Consider the following 23,901-nt stretch of genomic DNA (forward strand, 5'->3'; position numbering starts at 1 on the left):
ATGCATTGGTATGGATTTCATATAAATGGAGTCCAGGAAGTGAATTTCGAGGGGGACGGCGTTTCATGTCCAACTGGTTAGATTTATTTGAAAATTAAAGTGATTGCTATATCTTATCCATTCAAAAGACAACAAAAGCGAACCCAGTTCTGCATAAACCATAGTGCAGTGCAGACTAAACCAAATGTAGCGGGATATTAGTGTCTATGGTTTGCTGGGCAATGCCGTGTTTGATTGGCCATCAAGAGCAGACTGCAGCCAATGGAAATGCGTCTCTATTGCTGCCCATGCTGCTCCTCACAGATCCTGAAAGCAGACTGCAGTTTGTCATTCATTGAAACAAACAAAGTGTAGAGACGATGTAGATAATAGATTCAGTGTGCAGTGTAGAGAGCTTCATTCACTAAAATAGAAGTTTGTGAGATCGCGATGCACTTAATGATTATAAAGAGTTTGCAAATGTGAAATTGAATTTATACAACAGATTTATACATTATTCATTTTTTTCAAAAGTTAATATAAAGCGACTTACATTTTAGGAACACTTGTCTGATCTGTTCAGAACTATTTTGTTGATGAAATAAAGTCACAGCTGAGCCGCTGCCAAGCAAACACAACGCTGTTTCGATTATGAATGAATCTTTGTTTTTGAACAAATCTAATGAGTCAATGATTCAATGACCCATTCATAAAGAGAGTCACTTGCTTCATTCCTTAATGAATCTGCCGTTTGAACGAATCGATTAGATGAATGATTCAGTGACAGACAGTGACTTGCTGCCACCTACTGGGAGTTTCATTTTTAAAGTATACATTTTAATTGTTTAATGTTTCTATATTCAATCTCATAACATTGTTCTTATTAAATGTATTAAAGTCTGTAAATATTCCACATTTGTGCTCTTCTGTTCCGTGCAAAGATTAATTGTTGATGCTGATTTCAGGTCTTCCTGATTGTATCTTATTATTTTAAATTAATTTATTGTTTAATTATTATTATTATTTTTTTTACAAAAAGTTAATAAATCTATTTTGGCACAACATATGACATACATTTAATAAAGTTAAAAATGGTATTACAAAGGTAAAAAAAATACTTTAAGGAGTCAAAAATCACCTTATAATAGTAAGGTTAATTTCTGTCATTGATCAGAAGGTGTTCCTAATTTATTTATTTATTTTAAGTAGAAGCACTAGTGCTCCTGAAAAGAAACATAAGTGTACAGTCCTTAAGAATGTAATGTTACCTTTTAAAACTAATTGAAAATGTTTTTTTCAAATTGTAAACTATTAAATATAATCTACAAATCATGCAAGTAACACTAAATAAGCTAATCAAGCCAATGAAAGACAATCATTCTAATATTTCATGAAATCATTTGTTCATTTCATTAATCAATGTTTTTTTTTTTTTTTTTAAACACAAGAGGTCATTAATAATAATTATATTATAAGATGTACAAATTCAAATACAACGTATCTTTAATTTGGGCAGAATTGCAGATGCCTGTCTTAATCTACAAGAAGGTTTAGAGAAAATATGACATAAATTGTTAATAAATGTTTTCATAGATTATAAATGGTTTTATGATTAAATACATCTGAAAGGTAATCTAAAATTACCATTGTTAACGTCTAAAACTGAAGACGTCAGTGTTGCGCCCCCCAGTGTGGATGTGAGCGTCTCTTAGCGGCTTCCTATTTCATTTTAATGATATAAAATAAAATATAAATATTTAGATTATTATTATTTTAGCAGTATTATTCTGCTGCTACACTACATTGTTGAGATGATTTCTTAGGAATAGCACAGCCAATGATATCATCATCATTATCATCAATCATCATCATTATCAGGATACTCACGGTAAGTTGTCTTGATTTAGCCCAGTCATTTCTGGACCTGGTTATGTACATACAGTTATAGCCTTCAGTTAGATCATATTTGCTTCAATTAGTTCATATTTCCCCCAGCACATAGAGTAATGTACAGTACTGAAAGTACTGTATCTGACAATGACCGATGCTATTTTACAAGTGCACTATCAATCACTGTGCTGTCAACTTTGGCAATGTAAAGCCTTTTAACCATGCTTTTTCTGTGTCCAGATTTGATTAATAATAATGCAAAATTTGTCACTTCAGATGAACATTTTGGGGTGGGGGGTGGGGGGGGGGGACAAACAAACTTTGACAAAAAGTAGTCTTTAATAATGCCTAAATATGTATCGAAATACAAAACCTAATACATACAAATAATTATGACTGAAATCTGTTTCCAGCAACTAGGGTATACACAGTCATGGATATATAGGGCTATACAGCCATCTAATGGTTACACAACAGTATTACAGATGATAAATGGTGCATACTTTTGATGTATTTATTACCAAGTTAAAATTACTAATAGGCCTACATATAAAATGAAATAATTATATTGTGTATTTATTTGTTTGAAATATTTTAAATTTTAAATTTGTCATGGGAGTTCAAAGCAGCTGGTATTGTTAGACTATAATACATCTTTCTCAATTTCCAGGGAGCGGAGCAACTTTTCCATAAACAAACTTCTGATGCTGACCCAGAGGATGCAGTGGTAGTACCAGAGATCCATTGCCCTCATCAGACAAGAATCTTATTTTGTTCAGACACATCACCTTTGTATCAGGCGCCTGATATTATGCAAATATATTAATTTCTTTGGAGCTCTAGATTAAAACAAACACAGTTCACAAGCACACAAGAGGTTGCACTTTATTCTTATTAGTCTATGCTGATCAACAGCATATGATTGTTAAGGGGATAGTTCACCCAAAAATAAAACTTCTTATCTTTTACTCACCCTCATGCTGTCCCAAATACATATTAATTTCTTTCTACTGGACAGGTAAACACAAATTAAGATTTTTAGGCAAATAATCCAGCTCTGTGAGTCCTAAAGATGCTTTAAAAACCACACACAGTGACCGTGACAGTAATCCATCTGACCTTAGTGGTTAAATCAATATTTTTTGAAGTAAAACAACAGATAAGAAAAGCACTAATTTAATTAACAACTATTAACAATCGCTTCCGTTCAACTGTCATACGTGCATGGGTTACAATTCACTTGTGCAATTTGGATTCTCAGAGATGGATTATTTTCTTAAAACTCTTTGAGTTTATGTCATGAAAGAAAGTCATAAACATCTGGAATGGCATAAATGGGAGTAAATAATTAGAGAATTTTCATTTTTTTGGATGGACTATCCCCATAAAGACTGATATTGCACTCCATTACATAACATACTCATTCACTGTTTTGTAATTTATACTGTAACAGGAACCGTTGAAAGGATCATTGCAGTGTTTAAAACATAATGAATTTTAAATATATTCTGTATATTATGTTCTTGTGCATTTTGTGTAGTAATGTAAATTATGAGAATCCAGTGCATTACATGTATACTATGCAGTTAGTATTTCGTGGATTCTGGTCTTTCTTGTCACAACATAATTGCATCCAAGACTTTCACTTTGATACTCGTGGATATGCTATAGTAACAATAAAGAATGTCAATTTATTCAAATTATTTCATATTTCATTTACATTCATTCAACAGGTTTATAAAAGTCACACTTGAAAGAGTTGATGATTGTTAAAAATGTATTTCCAATTTTAAATGTTAGATGATAATGTTAACTTAATAAAATAACTAAACAAAATTATCAGCATGATAAAAATGATTGGCAGCTAGAGCATTCTTTTGTGTGGAATATGTAATGAAATGAGCTTGATTGCCTGGCTGGACTGAGACTTTCTTGACGTCTGAATATATCACACATATATATGATAGTATCTTTCAAATGTAACAGCTCAACCTAATTAGACCCTACAATGCAAAATAATCATGAGCAATAAACAAATATCCTACGAGAACATTGGACATTATACAATATTTCCAGTATTATATACAGTACTTTAACAATTAAACCGCCATGATCTTCTATTTCTCTTGTGCTCCTAAATGCTTATGTTGACAGAGTAGTAGCAACAGATAAATACAGATTGAATTCAAAAACAAAACTCCTAACGTTATATCACTAAAATGAAATAGGAAGCCGCTAAGAGACGCTCACATCCACACTGGGGGGCGCAACACTGACGTCTTCACTTGCAGGTCAAGAAGCTGTCAATCAAAAACTCAGTAGCCAATGAGAACACACCCTGCCCCCACAAGAGATTTGTGCCAGAATGGTGAACGAAAACTTCAAGAATCATAGACAAACTTTAGAAGCGTAAATGAAAACTCTGGAAGCGTATTTGTAAGTACAAATCAACGAATGAAAGAGGAGAAAACAGTCGCAAAACATGCAGTGTATTAAAAACTAAGCCAAAAATGTTGCACGCAATTATTTTTTCACGTTCAAAGACATTTTAGTCTGTTTCAGTTTATATTTTCATACATTTCTTGAAAAATTACATTAATTTTAATTGGCACAAAGTTAATCCCATAGAAGGACAGCATTTAACGAACTTGCTTCAAAAAAGTAACATTTCAATACATACATTTTTTTTAATATATATATATATATATATATATATATATATATATATATATATATATATATATATATTATTATTGTGTGGTAACCGTTTTATAAAAGCAATAAGGTACTCGAGGCCTTGCTGTATCATGAATAAATCACGGCTGAAGGGGTTGCAGGCACAACGCGATACAGCACGGCCTCTCGTACCTTATTGCTTTATATATATATATATATATATATATATATATATATATATATATATATATATATATACATACATATATACATACATACATATACATACATACATACATACATATATATATATATATATATATATATGAGATGCACCGATACTGAATTTCTCTGCCGATACCGATAGCCGATTATTCAGAATGATATCGGCCGATACCGTTGTCGATGCCGATAATTATGAGTGAGTTAAAATTTGACATGGTCCCATGTGTGCCAGTGCATGGTCTGCTCTGCTCCATGCATAAAGCACGCGCTGCAGAGCCGCTGCACAGTGCAGAAGGCAGGGTATACTTCACTTTCCGCATTCCGTTCCATCTCGCGAACAGCCATGTCCGCACAGCTTTGAAGTATACTCAACCGCAGATTAGTGCGGACAAACGAGCTCAACACATGCGCAGTACCACCTACTTGACTTGCGCTCTGTCAACAGTCACCTCGCGTATGAGATGTTGTACGCGAGCCCTCCTGATGATGAAAATGACGTAATGCGGACGGTGCGCGGACACGGACGGCCGAACTATACTTTGGCCTTAAGATTTCTGATCACGTGAAGAGAGAGAGAGGCGCTTTCAATGCTAGTTCTTTAGGAGCAGAGCCTGCTTAATGCTCGCCGCGTCAGCAAAAGCTGCAAAAATGACGCGAATACTGAGGAAACGATGGCGGACGGGACAGATGATTTGGTTTTCCAGTGAAAGTAAAATAAAAGACTGCTTCTTAAACCAGAGAAGGTGAACATGTTGGTTTTGTCTTTGCTGTTTATCTCACGTTACGCTATGGAGGCTTTCTTTAAATGTTCTTTATTTATTTGATTCCCTAGTGTTTGCTAAACGTTCTGGTGTAGCCTATGCCATGCCTGCCAAAGCTTCTGAAGCCCGGCTTATAGCACAGCAAAAGAGGAACTCCCGTTCACAAAATTCAAATCACAAATAATACTGATGAAAAAGAACAGGTTGAATGTTAACCACTTTTGTTACCATAAACTTAAACAAACTTCACTTTTTTTCTTAATAAATAGGCCTACCTTAATACCAGATTTATTCAAACACATGTATAAGTAAAAAAGCTCCTCTTCAGTGTTGTTTTATAGCTAACTAATGAACTGTGAACAGCGGAATAACTTTGCTGAGGTAAATGTCACGTTAAGTGACATAGGCCGCAGTCTGTTTTATTGGCATCTTTCAGCGGTTGAAACACTGATTGAGCGATTACATTAGACAGACATGATACATTTTGGTAAGACATACTGCAACATCTTATGTACATTCATGTGTATTTTGCGCTATAACTTACTAAACTGAAAGAGCCTTGAACTGAGGTACATAGCGATCAATCACGTCACATTTAAAAGCGTCAAAACGGCATTCATTGTTTGTATTTCATGATAGAATGTACAGGATTTGAAAGCTGAGAGTTTGTTTCTTATCAGAAGTAAGAAAAGCACAGAGCTCTTTGTGTTTATTGGATGGATCGAGGCGTGCTACAAATGTTTGGTGTAGAGAAAAACTGCGGATCTGGCAATTCTGGCTTGAACTATGGGTGATTCATCTGGTCAAATAGAGCCTGCTTTAATGTCGCTTTTTTAACTGTTAATGCCTTATTGTCCCGTTAATTTTGACAGCCCGAAATTCAACAGAGATTTTCTTTACTCACAGTATGAGTTGCAGTCTGACACGTTTTTCCACCGCCTTTTGATTGACAGGATATAATCGGCCCTGATCATCGGCTGATTTTGAACAATCGACCGATGGCCGATAGTGAAATAAATTTATTTTATCGGCTGATACCGATTGTTTATTACAAACACTCGATGGTGGTTTAAAGTGAGTTCTGAGTAAAAGTGTACTATTAATCTCATAAATTGTCTTATGTAGCATGAAGCTCTAATGCACCTGCAGAACAGGTCCAATTCTTCTTCATAATGCATTTTGTCATATTACTTCATGTTAGTTCGCAAAAAATGTTTTGTTGTATTTATTTAGAAATACTTTTGATAATGGTTGGGTAAATGTATACTGGGATTGAAGCGATCGTGGCTTGGTAAACGTTTTATTGCCAGTATAAAGGCTAGAAAAAAGAAAAAAAAGATTAATAAGGATTATGTCTCACACCTAGCAGAGGTGTGAAAGGTTCTGATTCCTTTAACTAGTTTGTCATGCATTTCTTTATTTCAACAGATTTACAGGTAAATCCTAGTATTTTAAATTTGCGATTAATCATGGTTAATCACAGTCCATGACTGTGATTAACGTGATTAAAAATTTTAATCGATTGACAGCACTAATACACACACACACACACACACGCATACATACATAATATATATGTATATCATAAACGTTTGTAGAAAAAAAAAAAAAAAAACGAAAATGTGAGGGAAAATAGTACCCTCTCAAGCAGTGACAGCGTGGCTTTTAAGGCTCCTTCTGGGCGTCCAAATGGAAAGCAATACCTTTAGAGAGAAAATTTTAAAGTGTTAAAATTGTTTAAAACATAAAACATTGAAAAATTAGGCATTATACATTCCCATTTAAATTAGTTTGAAAAAAATCCTGTTTCATCACTATATTCTAGTCATCACACAATTAGTTTCACGCAACATTTACATATACTTTGCATTTAGCAGTTTCACACTACTTTGAAAATTAAAATTATACATATATATATATATGTGTGTGTGTGTGTGTAATATATATATATATGTATATATATATATATATATATACACACACATATTCCATTATTATCCCTAGCTGTTAATAAGGTGGTACATGTGATGCTGTGTAGACTGCCAGTGATGTACCTGAAGTGTGTGATCTGGTTTTCGAGCAGCACGCGCAGTCGTTCTTTGATCTCCTCGAACCGATCCTTCTCTTCTACTGTGACAGTACCAATTCCATCAGGCCTGAGGCGATATACACAAACACACAAATGAATGCAAGTACTTGTCTCATTTGGGTAACAAGGGTCACAGATACAAACACGGGGTTCCAAAACAGGCCAGACACAGGACTATTAAACAAGCACTATAAATAATTTTTAATTCATCCTCTTTAAAAGGTATGTGTTAATGAGAGATTCAGACAAACTTTTTAATTAACCACATATATTATTAAAGAGAAAGAGGGAAAAACGTGAGAATATGGCACTACTTCTATCTTCTGAAAGAGCCCCAGCTCTTTATTTGAGTGTATTTACATATGCATACATGTAAATGCTCTGGGGTGAATTCACTTTTGCAAGTATTTGAGAGCAAAAACCTTATGTAAATTAAGTCATGGTTATTGATACTTGCCTGGTGCAATTAATGTGACATTTTTGTCGATCAAAGGAAAAAAAAAAGATTTAAAAGAGACATTTGCTTACATTTTCTACTGATATCTGCCCAGACTCTTTCAACAATGTGTGCAACTGCACTGTGCATTATGAGCGGGTGCAATTCCTAGTGTGTATGTCTACATGTGTGTCTGTGTGTGTCATCCTCTCCTCAGGCAACACTGTTTGGAAGGGCCTAAACACCCCCCTCCCTGTCTGTGGTCAAATAAAGAGTGCTCTGCAATACAAAGACACTACAAATTACCACAGCCCCCCTGCTACTAGCACTGAGGAGTTTTACCTCTCACCACATACACACTCACAGGTTTCTTATTGTGACTCCATAACAGAAAGAAGGAGGCTGTGGGAAACAGTTCGCCTGATATGTCTAGAGGCACTCCCAAGCTTATTAGTCAAATTACCATGATGCCCGTTATCATTTCCTGTTTTATAAACACACAGAAATTTAAAATACTAATTTTAATATGCTGTTATCCATGCAACTGATGCTAAATTGTCAAACTCAATTGATTTGAGCATTATACTAGGCATCTACACCTCTCACTTTCTGTCACATCTAGCTGACATGTACAACAGCAGAAGCTTTTAAAGTATTTTTGAGAACACGAAGGGGCGATCCGGTCACCAACCTCCCCCTGAAAACCCCCCACCAAGCGATGGACCCCGTCTGGTGTGACAGCCGTGGTGGTCCCCCCTGAAATCTCTGCCCCTCCTCCTTTGCTTTTCCCTTCTGTCCTTCAGTGTGCGCTGGGCTGACATAGGGAGCGGACTGACGAGGAGTGTGTCATGTCTCCTGCTCCTCAAACCGCTGTCACGGCGACCCGCGCCTCCACTGTCACATACACTCTGCTCACAGCCCTCCTTCCGTCTACCATGTCACAAACGATAAGTAGCCTGGACCTTTAGTCACATTCTGCACAAGAGTGTGCGTGTTTGTGTGTTAAACTGCGTGCAGGTGACATACGTCGGCTGTGAGTGTGTTTCAGTTCTAGCTCTGTGTCACAACAAAACTGATGGATAAAAGACGGACCAGCAGAAAAAAATCTGTTCTCTCTGTGTCAGAAAAACTGAAGAAAAACAAAAAATAAAACAAAAACAAAGCAAAACCAAAGAAAAACAAAACACACAACAAAAAATAAAACAAAAAAAACCAAAGTAAAACTAAAGAAAAACAAAACACACGCCAAAAAACTAAACAAAACTAAAACAAAGCAAACCTAAAGGAAAAACAAAACATGCAACTACTAAAGCCAAACAAAACAGAAAAAACTAAAAACAAAACTTAACAAAAAACACACACAACCCCAAAAACAAAGCACACAAAAAAAGACACACAACCCCCCCCCAAAAAAAAAAACCCAACAAACAAGAAAACAACAACACACGAATATGTAACAAATCTACAAAAACAGATTCTTATGTCCAAAAAACATGTTTTTTGCACATTGGACAATGTTAATATTACTTTTTTTTTTTTGCACGTGTACCATGACATTTATGCCATTTCACCTTTTAGTAACATTAAACGGCATCATGAATATTTATAATAGTGTGTTATGAGACTAATATGGTTATCCAGATATGGTAATGGCACAGTAGTTGGATGTCAAACAATATTAGAGATCCACAGTCACTATCTGTAACACTTGTAGATTATTTGGCTTTAAATATATATCAGTATACAAGTACAATGCCAAGAGGTTCAGGTTGAGGGCCATGCCATTTATAAAGAGCGTGGTTGGCTGGACGTGAGGTTTTGGCACAAGTAGACAGGCTGGAGTGAGGCCTGGGACAGTTTGGAAAGAGAGATGGAGAGACAGAGTGATGACCTGTCATCCTGTCAGCCATGACCTTAAGGCACCATCCATAGTGTCCCTCATCTCTCTCTCTCTTTCTCCCGCATGTTTCTCACTGGTTCGACACATGTCTATCACTTTCTATTTCCCTGCCTCACCCTCACTTTTCTCTCTCTCCCTCACACAGATACACATTCATACATAAAGTACTGTCCAAATGTCTGAGACCAGACTGAAAACCTTTTAAGTCGTTTTCTTAGAAAATAATTCCTAGGTGGTGATTCAATATTAAAACAATTCTGAAATTGAATAAAATAATATATAAAAAATTAATCAAATACAATAACAATGCAAATATAAAAAAGCTCAGAATGTGTATAAAATACCTACTTTGCACGTTCAAATATAATAAATAAGAATAAAAGTACACACAATGGATCAAGTAATCTCATACACAGAAGAAAGAAGACATTCAACTTAATTGCCATCTTCCCTATAACGTACATCCCCCAGTTTCATAGGTTGAGGGTGGGATGCTAATCCACACCCAAAAGAGGGGGTTGCATTAACATTCTCACCTTCTGGGGCCTGTGAGCACCTGCGACTTAGACTCCCTTTTTCTCCAGACCTCCATGATTTTGTTCTCTTTCTTAGAGGGTGTCAAGGGCTCAGGGGGGGAGGGAAACAGAGAACTAAGGAGCTCGGTCTCTGACATGGGCCATTTTACTAGCTCATTCACTCTTTGGCTTCGTACCCCACACACACACACACACACACACACACACACACAAACGCATTCACAAAGACGCACATTCACAAAGGTTATCAGAAGATGGTGTGAGGGTGAGGGTAAGTGAGAAATAAAAGAAGAAGAGAAATAATATAAATCATGCAAGTAATAATGAAAATAACCATGAGAATAAAATTATATATCCAGATAAATATAAGATGAAAAGACATGAAAAACATTCAGAAATAAGAAATTTGAATATTACACAAATTTAAACTTATCATTTAAAATGTACAAAATGGTGTCAATACAAACTTTGTTCATTCATTCTTTCCAATTATTTTGTGTATAATTTTTTAAATGTTTAATAAATATTTAATAATTATGTATTTAAATGCATATTTTAATATAAACTTACATTATATACTTTTTTAATTACATATGTTGTTTGTATTTAAAATAGATAATATGTAGATCTCCAATAAATATACCTCAAAAAACACTGAAAACACGCAAAATAACTGCAAAACGGAAACTTGTTTAAAGAGTAGTTACAGACTTTGAGGTCTCCTGCGAAGCAGATAATGAGGCAATTTGAGCTTCTTGTAAAAGCAGTGAAACTACAGTTGGATTCTGGGAGAGAAGCATTATTACCTGTGACCAACCACAAAGCTTTCAGGAGAAAGAATGGGGTTTCTATGAAACACAGGAGAACGAGTCCGTTGGCAGTCAAAAGAGAGTTTGTGCTCTTACTTTACCTCTGTTTCTGTCCATGTGTGGAAAGTGGATGTATGGAGAGATAAAAAGGCAGGACAGTGAAGAGGGATGGAGTGATTTTAGGGGGAGGAGAAAAGACAGAACTTCAGGTGAGGGTAGGATGAATGACAAAGAGAGAACATGATAGATAAATGATTGGAGAATTAATGTGGTTACAAATGAGAATGAAATGAAGTGTGTTATAGAGACGGAGTGAGAAAAAGATAAAGAGTGTGAGATCAGCGGTACCTGTTGCCATGCACGTGGGAGGCACAGAAGGCGTAGCTGTAGTGCAGTAGTGTGGGGTCGATCATGGACCCTTTCTCTGCCCTCTCCAACAGGTCATTCAGGTAACACAGGTGCCTGTGACACCCTCGCACTCCGTACCTGGCGCAGTACTCATCTAATACAAACACTTGACCTGGACTGAACCAACCCTGAGGAGCACAATCAGACACAAAAGTGCAGTTTCAGTAGTGCAAATTTATAGTACATGATAATATAAATAGCACAGCTATAGCCCCAACTGAACAAAACTGAATTGAAAGCTGGGTTACCAAGCAGGAGTATGAATCGTTGAGCCTGTGGTCCAGTGTCAACCGCTGAACCATCTCAAACAGTGAAGAATGGTCAAAATTGCAGGGGTTAGCGGAGATGAACTCATCCATTCCATGTTTCTGTGCTCGGTCTGCATCTGTGTGTATGCGTGCACGTTAACGTATGGAGACACATAAAACATACACATCTCAAAGTCACAGGACTACAGGAGCACACACTCTTTAGAGAAAGGTCTGTAATCGGAGTCAGATATCAGCCTAAAAAGTGTCACTGTCAGCTTGCATTACTGTGTAAATTAAATCCAAGGTGCATTACAAGCAATGCTCAAAGTGCAAAATAATAACAAGAGCAGATACTCATGTTAAATAAATATATAAGCAATATATTTATTTATTAAAAGTCTATAATAATAGTAATAACAATAACATATGCATGTAAATAATATGTAAAACTAATATATATATATATATATAGTTTAAAACAAAAAAAGTATGTTAGATTTTGAGGCACATTTCAACAAAGGAAGGTTTATATTGTTTTTACTAGACAACTAAACTAATAAATAAATAAATAAATAAATATGGACATTTAACACTAATCATTAACCCTAAACCACAATGCAATGAAGTCCAAAATTAAAAAAAAAAAACCCACCTGTTTGACAAAAACAAACAAAATGGAAATAGTACACTGTGTCCTATTTTTACATATTTTTTTTACAGTGTATAAAGTATTTGATGCAGAGGAAAGTTACTGACCTACAGTGAGCGATAACGATAAAGAGTTATGTTTTTATTAAAGGATTAGTTCACCCAAAAATAAAAATTCTGTCATTAATTACTCATCCTCATGTCATTCCAAACCCGTAAAACCTCGTTCATCTTCAGAACATAAATTAAGATATGTTTAATGAATTCTGAGAGCTCTCTGACCCTCCCATAGACAGCAATGTAATTACCACGATCAAGGTCCAGAAACATAGCAAGGACATTGGTAAAATAATCCATGAAATGGTTATACTCTGTATAATTGTGTATGTGACAAATACAAATCTTGAATCTTGTGGCATCAGGGATTCAACCGTAAATTTACAAAGCTACGAGAATAATTTGTGTGCGCAAAGAAAATAAACTTTATTCAAAAATGTGTCTCCTCCGTATCACCCAGGCAGTTGAACCCCTGATGTCACATGGATTATTTTACAGATGTCCTTGCTATGTTTCTGGACCTTGATCGGGGTAATTACAGTGGTATGAAAAAGTTTTTGCCCCCTTCCTGTATTAAATTGTTTTGCATATTTGTCACACTTGAATGATTCAGATCATCAAACAAATTTTTATATTCAAATTCAAAATGCAGTTTTGAAATAATGATTTCATTTATTAAGGGAAAAAGCTGTCCAAACCTGCCTGGCACTACGTGAAAAAGTAATTGCCCCCTAACCCTAATAACTGGTTGTGCCACCTTTTGCAGCAACAACTGCAATCAAGCGTTTGCGATAACTGGCAATGAGTCTTTCACGTCGCTGTGGAGGAATTTTGGCCCACTCTTCTTTGCAGAATTGTTTTAATTCAGCCACATTGGAGGGTTTTCAAGTATAAATGGACTGTTTAAGGTCATGCCACAACATCTCAATCAGATTTAAGTCTGGACTTTGATTCGGCCACTCCAAAACCTTAATTTTGTTTTGCTTGAGCCATTCAGAGGTGGACTTGCTGGTGTGTTTGGGATCATTGTCCTGCTGCATAACCCATGTGCGCTTCAGCTTGAGGTCACAAACTGATGGCCGCACCTTCTCCTTCAGGATTTTCTGAAAGAGTGCAGAATTCATGGTTCCATCAATTATGGCAAGTCGTCCAGGTCCCGAAGCTGCAAAGCAGCCCCAGACCCAAAATGTGAGACGAGCCTTTGTGTTCTTTTTGGTCAGCAATGACTTTTGCCTGGGAACTCTCCCATGGATGCCGTTTTTGCAGAGGCTCTTTGTTATTGTTGAATCATGAACATTGACCTTAATTGAGGCAAGTGAGGTCTGCAGTTCTTTAGATGTTGTTCTGGGTTCTTTTATGACCTCCTGGATGATTCGTTGTTGCGCTCTTGGAGTAATTTTGGTAGGCTACTCCTGGGAAGGTTCACCACTGTTCCAGGTTTTCTCCATTTGTAGAGAATGGCTCTGACCATGGTTCACTGGAGCCTTAGAAATGGCTTTATAACCCTTTCCAGACTGATACATGTCAACTATTTTGTTTCTCATCTGTTCTTGAATTTCTTTAGATCGTGGCATGATGTGTTGCTCTTTAAACATTCTTCACTTTGTCAGACAGGTTCTATTTAAGTGATTTCTTGATTCAACAGGTCTGGCAGTAATCAGGGCTGGGTGTGGCTAGTGAAATTTAACTCAGCTTTCTAAAATAATGTGATTAATCCTTTCGTGATTTAACAGGAGGGGGCAATTAATTTTCCACATAGGGCCAGGTAGGTTTGGGCAGCTTTTTTTCCCTTAATACATGAAATCATCATTTAAAATCTGCATTTTGTACTTACTTGCATTATCTTTGTGTAATATTAAAATTAGTTTGATGATTTGAATCTTTTAAGTGTGACAAATATGCACAAAAAAAAACAGGAAGGGGGAACATCTTTTCACGGCACCGTACATTGCTGTCTATGGAGGGTCAGAGAGCTCTCAGAATTCATCAAAAATATCTTAATTTTTGGGTCTTGATCATGGTAGTTGCATTGCTGTCTATGGAGAGTAAGAAAGCTCTCTTAATATTGTGTTTCGAAGATGAACGTAGGTCTTACGGGTTTGGAACGACATGAGGGTGAGTAATTAATCACATAATTTTAATTTGTGGGTGAACTATCCCTTTAAGTTTAAAAGGGTATTGGCTTAAAATATTTTTTAAAACTTCTAAGAATTTTGTCCCTGCATGTTTGAAGAACTATAATATTACCCCTAAATATCATGTAAAAACAAAGAAGAAGTCTGACAAGCAGGCAATATCAACCCACATTTTTGGCTTGTGACACTCAAGTATTGGTCTACGTGCAACAGAGCAGAATTGCTGCTTGTTGACTTCAATCTCTAATTTAAAAGCAACAGATCCATATGCATTATTAGAATGCATTAAAAGAGCAAGAACATTTGAGAAAATTGTATGCCAACATCGTTATATTATTGGCTTGTATTTCCCCCAGTGTTTTGTCTTTTTTGGCTTGGTAATCCTGCCAGTGTTCCTGTCTGGTCCTCCTAATCAAACGACAACTCTACGTTCATGCTTTCCCCCCCGTTCCCATTCACTGCTCTGTCCGCAGGCCTTCTCCCCCCCATCCCCCCCAGGGAAGCCCTAATTAAAGAAACCCAGCGCCTCTAAACCCAGAGCTGAGAGAGAGTCAGCCATGGAGCCCCCCTACCATCACCATCTATTGTCCATTAAAGAGACTAAATAAATTCAACAACACATTTTCCCTTTCCTCTGCAGTCAGTAAGCTTAGGTATTACATCTAGGCCTGCACAAATAAGCAGGGCCATTTCTTAATCCTGCAACTGGTCAGTGGCTATTCTTATTCTAATGCCCCGTTTCAGCCAGAGGCTTTAGAGCTATACTGTATGATTGAGCCATTCAACAGAGCGTCGCTGGTTTGCATGTTAAATCAAGAATAAGACTTGAATTACTTAGTTATATAATGGAAGGTAAATTCTTGCGTGCACAGTGTAAATGATAACTGTATAATTTTGGCTTTAATTCGTATACAGCACATCAAATCATTTTGGTTAGACTTCACAGCATCTTTTGTTAAAAAACTTAAAGGGACTTTAAATAGTCCACCCAAAAATCATAATAAAAAATGTTAGCATTTATTCGTTCAAAACTTGTTTGACTTTACTTTCTTCTGTGGAACATAATATAAGATATTTTGAAGAATTTTGGTAAGACATTTTGGTTCTCATTGAGTTCCACTGTTAAATTTGGTTACATTCTTCAAAATATCATCTTTAATATTCCACAGAAGAAAATAAGCCATAAAATATACCGGTAATATTAAGTTGAACAAATCAGTATATCTAAAATTCATGAAATTATGATTCATACTTTCATACATAAAATAGGAAGCAAAAGAGACCACGCTGAAAATCTGCCATATAAAATCTGATTGGACTTAAAAAAAAATTTTTTTTTAAAGGATAAATGTAAAAATATATAATATATAAATAAAAATGTAATGAAAAATTTACAATAGAAGAATATTTTGGTCTTGTATCAATTTATTCATATTTGAATATCTATTCAATAAATATTTAATATTTATTTACTAAACCATATTTAATATTTATTAACTACTAATTTGCTAAGCAATATAAAATATTAAAGACTTAATAATGAAAGTTACTTTAAAGTTACTCTGTGCTGTGTTTTTGTCTGTAAATTTTGTTACATGAAAAAGTTAAAGCAAAATGATCCGCTGAAATCAGCCACAAGTCAAAAAGGTGACATTGTGTCGTTCTCCTATGTCTTAATATGAGCTTGTCATGTCTCTTAGACACTGAAATTGAGGGGAAGGTCTCTGGACAGTAACACACTATGACATTAGTCAGCTCTGTCCGAGCGGGGCAGAGGAGAAATGACACTGATTGATGGATTCTTTTCATTAATAGATCATCTCTCTCGAAGAGTCCAAAGAGCAGAACATTTGGGGCTATTTACTGTTTGCTTTTTTTTTTGCTTTTTTTTTTTTTTGCACAAGCACACACAATGGACGGATCGGGAGTCTGAAATTCTGCCCTGGGCCGACAAGAGCTGAAGGGGCCAACTGACAGGATGGGCACTCCTCTGTGAGTGAGGGCTGAACAGAGGGGGAGAAAGAAAAGTAGGGATGAAGAAAGGGGTGACAGTAGAGACATAATTTATTAAGTGGTTTCTAATTTAATCCGCTCCTGAGCTCGGTTTCTAGCAATATGGCTTCCCTCATCAGGCCTGCAGACAAGTCCATACGTGAGCTTCTCTCAGAGCCCGTCGCTATTTCAGTCCTTTTCTAATCACACTGGATTAGAAAACCCTGGACTCTGGCTGACATCCACCATCAATCATTGCTTTCTTTGTTTCAGAATAATGAAGCAGTAAACTAGTTGAAAAATGAAACAAATTATTACTAACAAATTTTTTTTATTATTTTATTTCTATTAAATTATTGAGAAGTGAGGGGGGGATGAGATTGAGACATATTGCAGGTCAGGTTCAAACCTGTTTTGCCTGAATGAGCATGTGTTGTTGTTTCAATATGTACGTTGGGTGTAAGCCATTGTTAATATTGCTGTTGTTGTTAAATTATATCCCTTAAGATTGTCTATACTGGGTGTAAGCCATGGTAAAAATAAGAATAAGAATAAGAATAAGTAGTAGTAGAAGTAGAAGAAGGATAATATAATTATTATTATTATCATTACAGTTGTTGTGTTATTGTTAAATTATCTACCTTGAGGCTGTCTACACTGGGTGTAAGCCATGGTAAAATAATAATAATAATAATAATAATAATAATAATAGTCGGTGTTGTTGTTGTTGTCGTCGTCGTTGTTAAATTATATTTAAGCCATGGTAAATTATTATTATTATTATTACTACTACTACTACTACTACTACTACAATTACAACTACAACTACTGTTGTTATTGCTAAATTATATACCTTGAGGTTGTCTACACTGGGTTTAAGCCATGGTATATTATTATTATTATTATTACTACTACTACTACTACTACTACTACAACTACAACTACTGTTGTTATTGCTAAATTATATACCTTGAGGCTGTCTACACTGGGCATAAATAAATAAATAAATAAATAATACATTGTTTAAGCCATGTAATAATAATAATTATTATTATTATTATTATTACTACTACTACTACTACTATTACTACAAGACCTCAGTAATCTTCAGGTTTTGTCTTTGATTTCAGTCTCCCCCTACATACAGTCTACCTTCTCAGGTATACACAAACAGCAAACAATAGGAGCTTTAGCATTTTCCCAGAGACGAGGAAAGAAACCGTTAGTCTAAAAATGTTAGTAGTTCTATCGGAAAGCGAAACAGAAACACTACAACAACATGAACAGGGTCACTATTTGTTAAACGTGTCAGTGTAAGTGTGTGGCAAAACGGCTTGTCTAGATGTATCAGTAGTGACAACAGTTGCATTAGTTTAACTATCTTAAAAAAAGTATGACATCACCTGCTGAATATTTCTGTATTGCAGCTACATATTTGCCAACTCTCTTTTCTTTTTTTTCATAAAAATAGACTTTTAAAACTCAGAATGAATAAACTGTGTTAAATATTACTGTGTCCACTGCTTCAAGGACAACACATATCTTTCCAAGGAGATCTGAAAACAAACAGCCGATGTTTCCAATTGCATCCTAATCCCCACATTTAAAACTGCAACCACAACAATTTAATTTGCTGCTGTCGTAAGGTTAAGAGAAAAAAAAAGAATAGAAAACACTGGTGGCACGACTTTCTACAGATGAGAAACTGGTGTGAACTAGCAAGTAGTTATTTGGTAACATTCCACTGATAGCTTCCAGAAATAATCAGGGTGAAGATACACTGTTTTATTCATAGCATGTCACTCTTAACATGGTAATTACCAGCTGCTGATGGGTGCAGAGCACGCCAGTGGTTTCACAGAATTCATTTAGCACAATAAATCAACAACTACAATAAAGAAAATCACTATAATTATATCATTTACCAAATTCTCCATTTGGTCAGAAATCTTTATTGTTAAATAAAGGCAACTGCTGTTGATTTTAGCCAACAAGAAACTAGCTTACAAGGAACATATGATTTTAATTTTGCACATCTTTTTTAATGAGAAGCGCTGCTTTGATTTGAGAAGCCGCTGACCTGATGAAGCCATGTTGAGAGAAGGCAAATATGCAACAACTAATCAGAGCAAAACATCCAGAAATAAAATTTCCCATGCAGTCTAGTATTCTACATAAAAGTGTGTTTGTCTTTCAGACCCAAAGGAAACAAAATAGAGGGAGATTTGCAGAAGGAGGGGTAATGAGAGTTTTAGAAGAGGAATAGCAAATAGCACATTGCTTGTGTCAGATAATCCGGAGCGGCTTATCTGATCTTTGCCTGCTACAGGGAAGCACTTACCCTTCAGTCCGGCTACAAGAGAGCAGGGTAAGAGGGAACAAACCATAGTGACATATAGACTCACATGGAGCAGAAGACAGAAGAAAGCAGAGAGAGAAAGAGAAAGGAGGAAAGAATATTCCCTTTACACTGTAAGCAAAGCATGAGAGAAGGAGGATCTAATACACTTATTTAAAATACCAGAAAGAAAAAAAGAAATATGCAAATGATAAGTGAAAGTAAACAAATAAACAATGAGGGAACAAAAGCAAAAAAGAGAGAAAGAAAGACGAGTGAATGAAAAGTAAAAGAGCTTATATAAGCAAGAGAAAACAAAGTGAAAACCAAAAGAAACAAATAGGCAGAAGAAAATGCAAAGATGCAAGTCAAAAACAAAAGAAAGAAAGAAAACAAATCAAATGAATGAAAGAGATCAAATGAACAAGTGGGCAAAATAAGTAATTAAAACAAACAAATAAAGAAATAAAGCAATCATGCAGAAGAATAATAAAATAAAGACGGGGATCAAAAGGTATCGAAGCAAAGAATATGCAATGATGAAATGTATGTGGCACGCAAGACGAAAGATTTCTGACAGAATCAAACAGCGCAGATTAAATTTTGCTCCCTTTTTACGACACCAGTACAGTAAGTAGTTACTGTTCTCAGGAGGTGAACACTGTTGAGATGACACTTACAGGACATTAATGAGCAGTAGAATGAAACAGGGTGTGAAAATATCAGTATTGCGCTGTATAGAACAGGAACTTATTTAGCCGATGTAACAGAAAGATTCCATGAATGAGTGTGACTGCTATGGAGAGTGTCATTACAAATGCAGCACTGGCCCCGTGTGTGTGTGTGTGTGTGTGTGTGTGACTGCAGTCAGCATGTGTGGGTCTGTAGAGTCTATGTATTCATACTTACAGAACTGAGAGATGGGAGCATCAAGCTGTGGTGCTGTCCCTCCTTTGGCGTTGAGTTTCTGCACCTGGGTCGGGGGGATGGGTTTGTGGGACTGGCCCGTGGCACGATACATCGCTTGAACCCACAGGATTCGATCTTGCTCATCATCGCTGGCGAAGATCACAGTGTCTCCCTCCTTCACAGCATTAAAGAACGTCCGACCACCATCCAGACCTGCATTCAACATATTCATCATTTATACATCACATGGAAATCACTCTGTAAGCAAAAGTGCACTGTGAAAAGTCAAGAGTTATTTCTACTTGATCAGACCCTTTCAAGGTATATGGAAGCATTCTTGAACTAACAATACTCTCACAGCATTTTTGAATTTTGGCTAAAGTTTATTTATACAAAATTATATTTTTTTATGACAGGAAAGTACAAGGAGAGAGCAGGAATGGAATCTAGTAGTTGCATGATAGCCAAAACATTGTTCAATATATTCACAGAATCTGCAACCTCATGTAGAAAGTATTTCAATTATACTGAATATTTTTACTTGACATTAATATTAATGCATTTTTAACTAAGATGATCTGAGAATATTTAGTAATAGTGTATTTCTGAACTGATATTAATCAAGATATTTATTAATGAAGATGAATAAATATTCATCAAGATTATTGTATCATATTATATTAATAATAATAATAATAATAATAAAACAATAATGCTGCTATTTTATTAATGAAGATCAATAAATGCTGTAAAATTAATATTATTATTATTATTATTATCATTATTATTATTTGCATGGCAGCCAATGCTTTAATTAATTAGAATCGTATTTTAAAAACATTGTAATTCCTTTTGTTGATGTAACCTAAGGTAGTAAGGTTGATTCAACCATGTTAAATAATATTTTTACTTTATTATTCAGTTAATACAGATGTGGCCATCTGAATCACATTTTTTGATTATCTCACAAAATATTTTTACAGTGTAATTGATTTAAATGAACCAATGTTGTTTGATATTGATATAATTGTTTTCATTTATTCCATTTATGTCACAATAATTAGTATGCAGTGCTTGGTTACGCATAGACTATAAATGATTCATTAGTCAAATATTAGACGATATGAAAATAAAACATTCCTCATAAAACATTACTGCACAGACACTATGTAACACCGATGAATATTAGAGATTTAGATTACCCGTGTACAGTGTGCACAATGTTTTATGCAGAGATACAGGGGGTTTCAATGAAAGATAATTGATCTTAAATAGTTCATTACCAATGTTTGTTTAACACTAATAACATGAGTCATCTATTCTTTGGGAATAAATGTTTATGGATCCTAGAAACACATGCCACCTGCTGGTCTAACAGATATTTCTATCCACCTTATTTTGCAATGCTTTTTGTGAATGCACAAGACTTTGGGAAAAAACTATGTGCTATATGTTTATAATTACAATAATACATAAAAAAAATATGATAACAAATACCAGTTTGCAAAATCAAGCAGCATAATGGCCTGTTTTGGTACAGATAAAATAACTGGAAGCAACCGACATCGGAAGCCTCAGCCATTCAAACTACAAATGGCCATAGATGCTCTTACGTTAAAAACAAGGTGGATAGAACAGGTGAAGACTATATTCACTGTGAAGTTATTGATTGTAGCAATCCGATTGGCTGCAGTGACCTGGCTGAGGGTCGGTGTAATCCACAGTGTATCCGTCCAGTTGCAGAAGTTCAACAGGTTCTGCTTTCTTCTCCCTGTAGCTACACATGGCAAAGGTGTACTGGCTGACCTGGAAAGAATATTGGCACATTAAATACACATTGTGAATTACACTATTAATAACTAGAAAGGCAAAACCCGAACCGAAATATCTACTTCAGGCTAGTGATAGGGTTCAAATGGAGGGTGGCATCTCAGAGGGAGGCTGTCTTGGTCACTGACGGTGTAGGGTTGGACTTGTAAGGTTTTGTCCTGCCAATCAAAATGCACTGACAGAAGAGTGTAGGATGACACGCTGTCACTCTGGATGCGAGTCGTGCAGTTAGGTGCCAGTCATACACACATTCTACACACACACACACACACACACACACACACACACACACACATACATACACACAAGACGCTCTCCGGCCTCATCCGCAGCATTGCACCAATCCAGCGCCTCCATCACCTCTGCTGAAAGTGGCAGCCCTCTCTCACTCCGTCTCCGAGTGACATGATAAATTCAATGTCATGTGTGTGACGGGCACATGGGCTGGCTTCGGGGCCCCAATCTGGCTTGGTGGCACCCAGGTGCCTTCGGGACGCCACCGGGGCACGCACACCCCTCGCGCTCGCACACACACATGTATACACGCACAACCTCCCATCAATCCGCTGAAGTTCGGGCCTGTCAGAAGCTGGAGCGGTCGCTGGTGGGGCCATTGACCTGCTGTCAAACCGACAGTTAAAGGATTTTAAATGACTTTGCTTTCTGATTACCCCTGCATGCTTTTGCTCTTTTAAATAACCTTGTTATTGTCGATGCGTTGCAAATTGCATTGTGGATGAAGAGAGCAGGAGAGTGGGCTCAAATCGATCACTAACGCTGGAAATATAAAGCTGAATGCCAGACACACAACCCGAGCCCCTCCGGGTCACTCGAATGCATTACCATATTCAGATGCGCAAGGCTGAATGCCTGAGCCAGAGCATCGGAGACGAGATGAGGGGAAAGAGGAAGAGCGTCTGCCCGCTGTTTTGTCACATTGCCTACCGACCGTAAAATAATTAGACTTCAGTTTGAATCATAATGCTTGCCTTATGTTGTCAACTTACTGACAACAAGAGCATTTAGAGGCACGAAGATAGATGATTTGGCTGCTGTAGAATTTATATGACTGCTTATAAGTGCTCTATAAAGGATAGAGATGTTAAAACAAATAAAAACTGAGCTAAGCAACACTGAAGGAATGAAATGGCAGGGTGGAGCCACAGGGAACTCTGTCACCACCTTTTCACGACACCTTGTTTCAAAGCCAGCCTGTGTCAAACAGGAGCCCTAAATGGTCTACGTGGTGTGGTAATAATCTATGAATAATGCAACAGTGAACTCACACCCACCCTGTAACACACACCCCACATTAAATGCAGGGGCATTTACATACAATCCTTCAGAGTCTCAATCAATCACTGGTCACTCATAGATATGACTTCCAGCATACTAAATATTTGCTTGTATGATTACTGTTATTCATCAAGGATGCATTAAATTGATTGAAAACTGACAGTAAAGACATTTTTAGATTACATTTCAAATTTAAAAAGCTTATTTTAAAATTGATGTTCATTGATATACATTAACAATAATAAGGAATGTTCTTGAGCACCAAATCAGCATATTGAAATGATTTCTGATGGAGCATGTGACACTGAAGACTGGATATTTTTAAATATATTAATTTCACAATACTACCGTTTTTACTGTATTTGTGATTAAAGCAAAGACTTCTTTCAAATTCTTACCGCCCCTTAAATTTTGAACGGTAGTGCACTGTATATAAAAATATCAATAGCGATAGATGTTAATAACAGGGTTGGTATGCATCATATAAATTTAATTTAGTTAATTTTACAGCTACTGCTGCATGATCTGATCCTTATGATAATGTAAACTAATGTAATTACATTGATTTATTCAGGTTAAATAATATTTTTTCTATAATTTAGGCAAAAATACATGCTGCACATTATGTTCACAAAACATTTTTTTACAGCATAGATTCTATAATACAGGTCTTATATTGCAGAGTTGTTGGTTTACACTGAATAATGTATTAATATTCAGTATTTCAAAAATCTAT

At 36.0% G+C, this 23,901-nt stretch overlaps 1 protein-coding gene across 12 annotated transcripts in view; it reads right to left on the reverse strand.

Annotated features, from left to right (window-relative positions):
* Positions 1–23,901, reverse strand: part of LOC306854824 (calcium-dependent secretion activator 1-like) — a gene marked incomplete at its 5' end in the record, with an annotated part of 117,350 nt that overhangs the window by 40,522 nt on the left and 52,927 nt on the right. For 11 of the 12 annotated variants that reach the window (XM_079393056.1, XM_079393060.1, XM_079393061.1 and 8 more), the window contains 6 exons: positions 7,171–7,234; positions 7,586–7,687; positions 11,650–11,837; positions 11,958–12,094; positions 20,040–20,252; positions 21,737–21,845. In XM_079393056.1, the coding sequence (XP_079249182.1) occupies positions 7,171–7,234; positions 7,586–7,687; positions 11,650–11,837; positions 11,958–12,094; positions 20,040–20,252; positions 21,737–21,845 (813 nt within the window). The remainder of the gene's footprint in view (positions 1–7,170; positions 7,235–7,585; positions 7,688–11,649; positions 11,838–11,957; positions 12,095–20,039; positions 20,253–21,736; positions 21,846–23,901) is intronic. The other variant, XM_079393058.1, reaches the window with a different exon arrangement.

Source organism: Barbus barbus (genome assembly GCF_936440315.1).
Source record: "Barbus barbus genome assembly, chromosome: 35".
In the NCBI taxonomy this organism is placed as follows: Eukaryota; Metazoa; Chordata; class Actinopteri; order Cypriniformes; family Cyprinidae; genus Barbus; species Barbus barbus.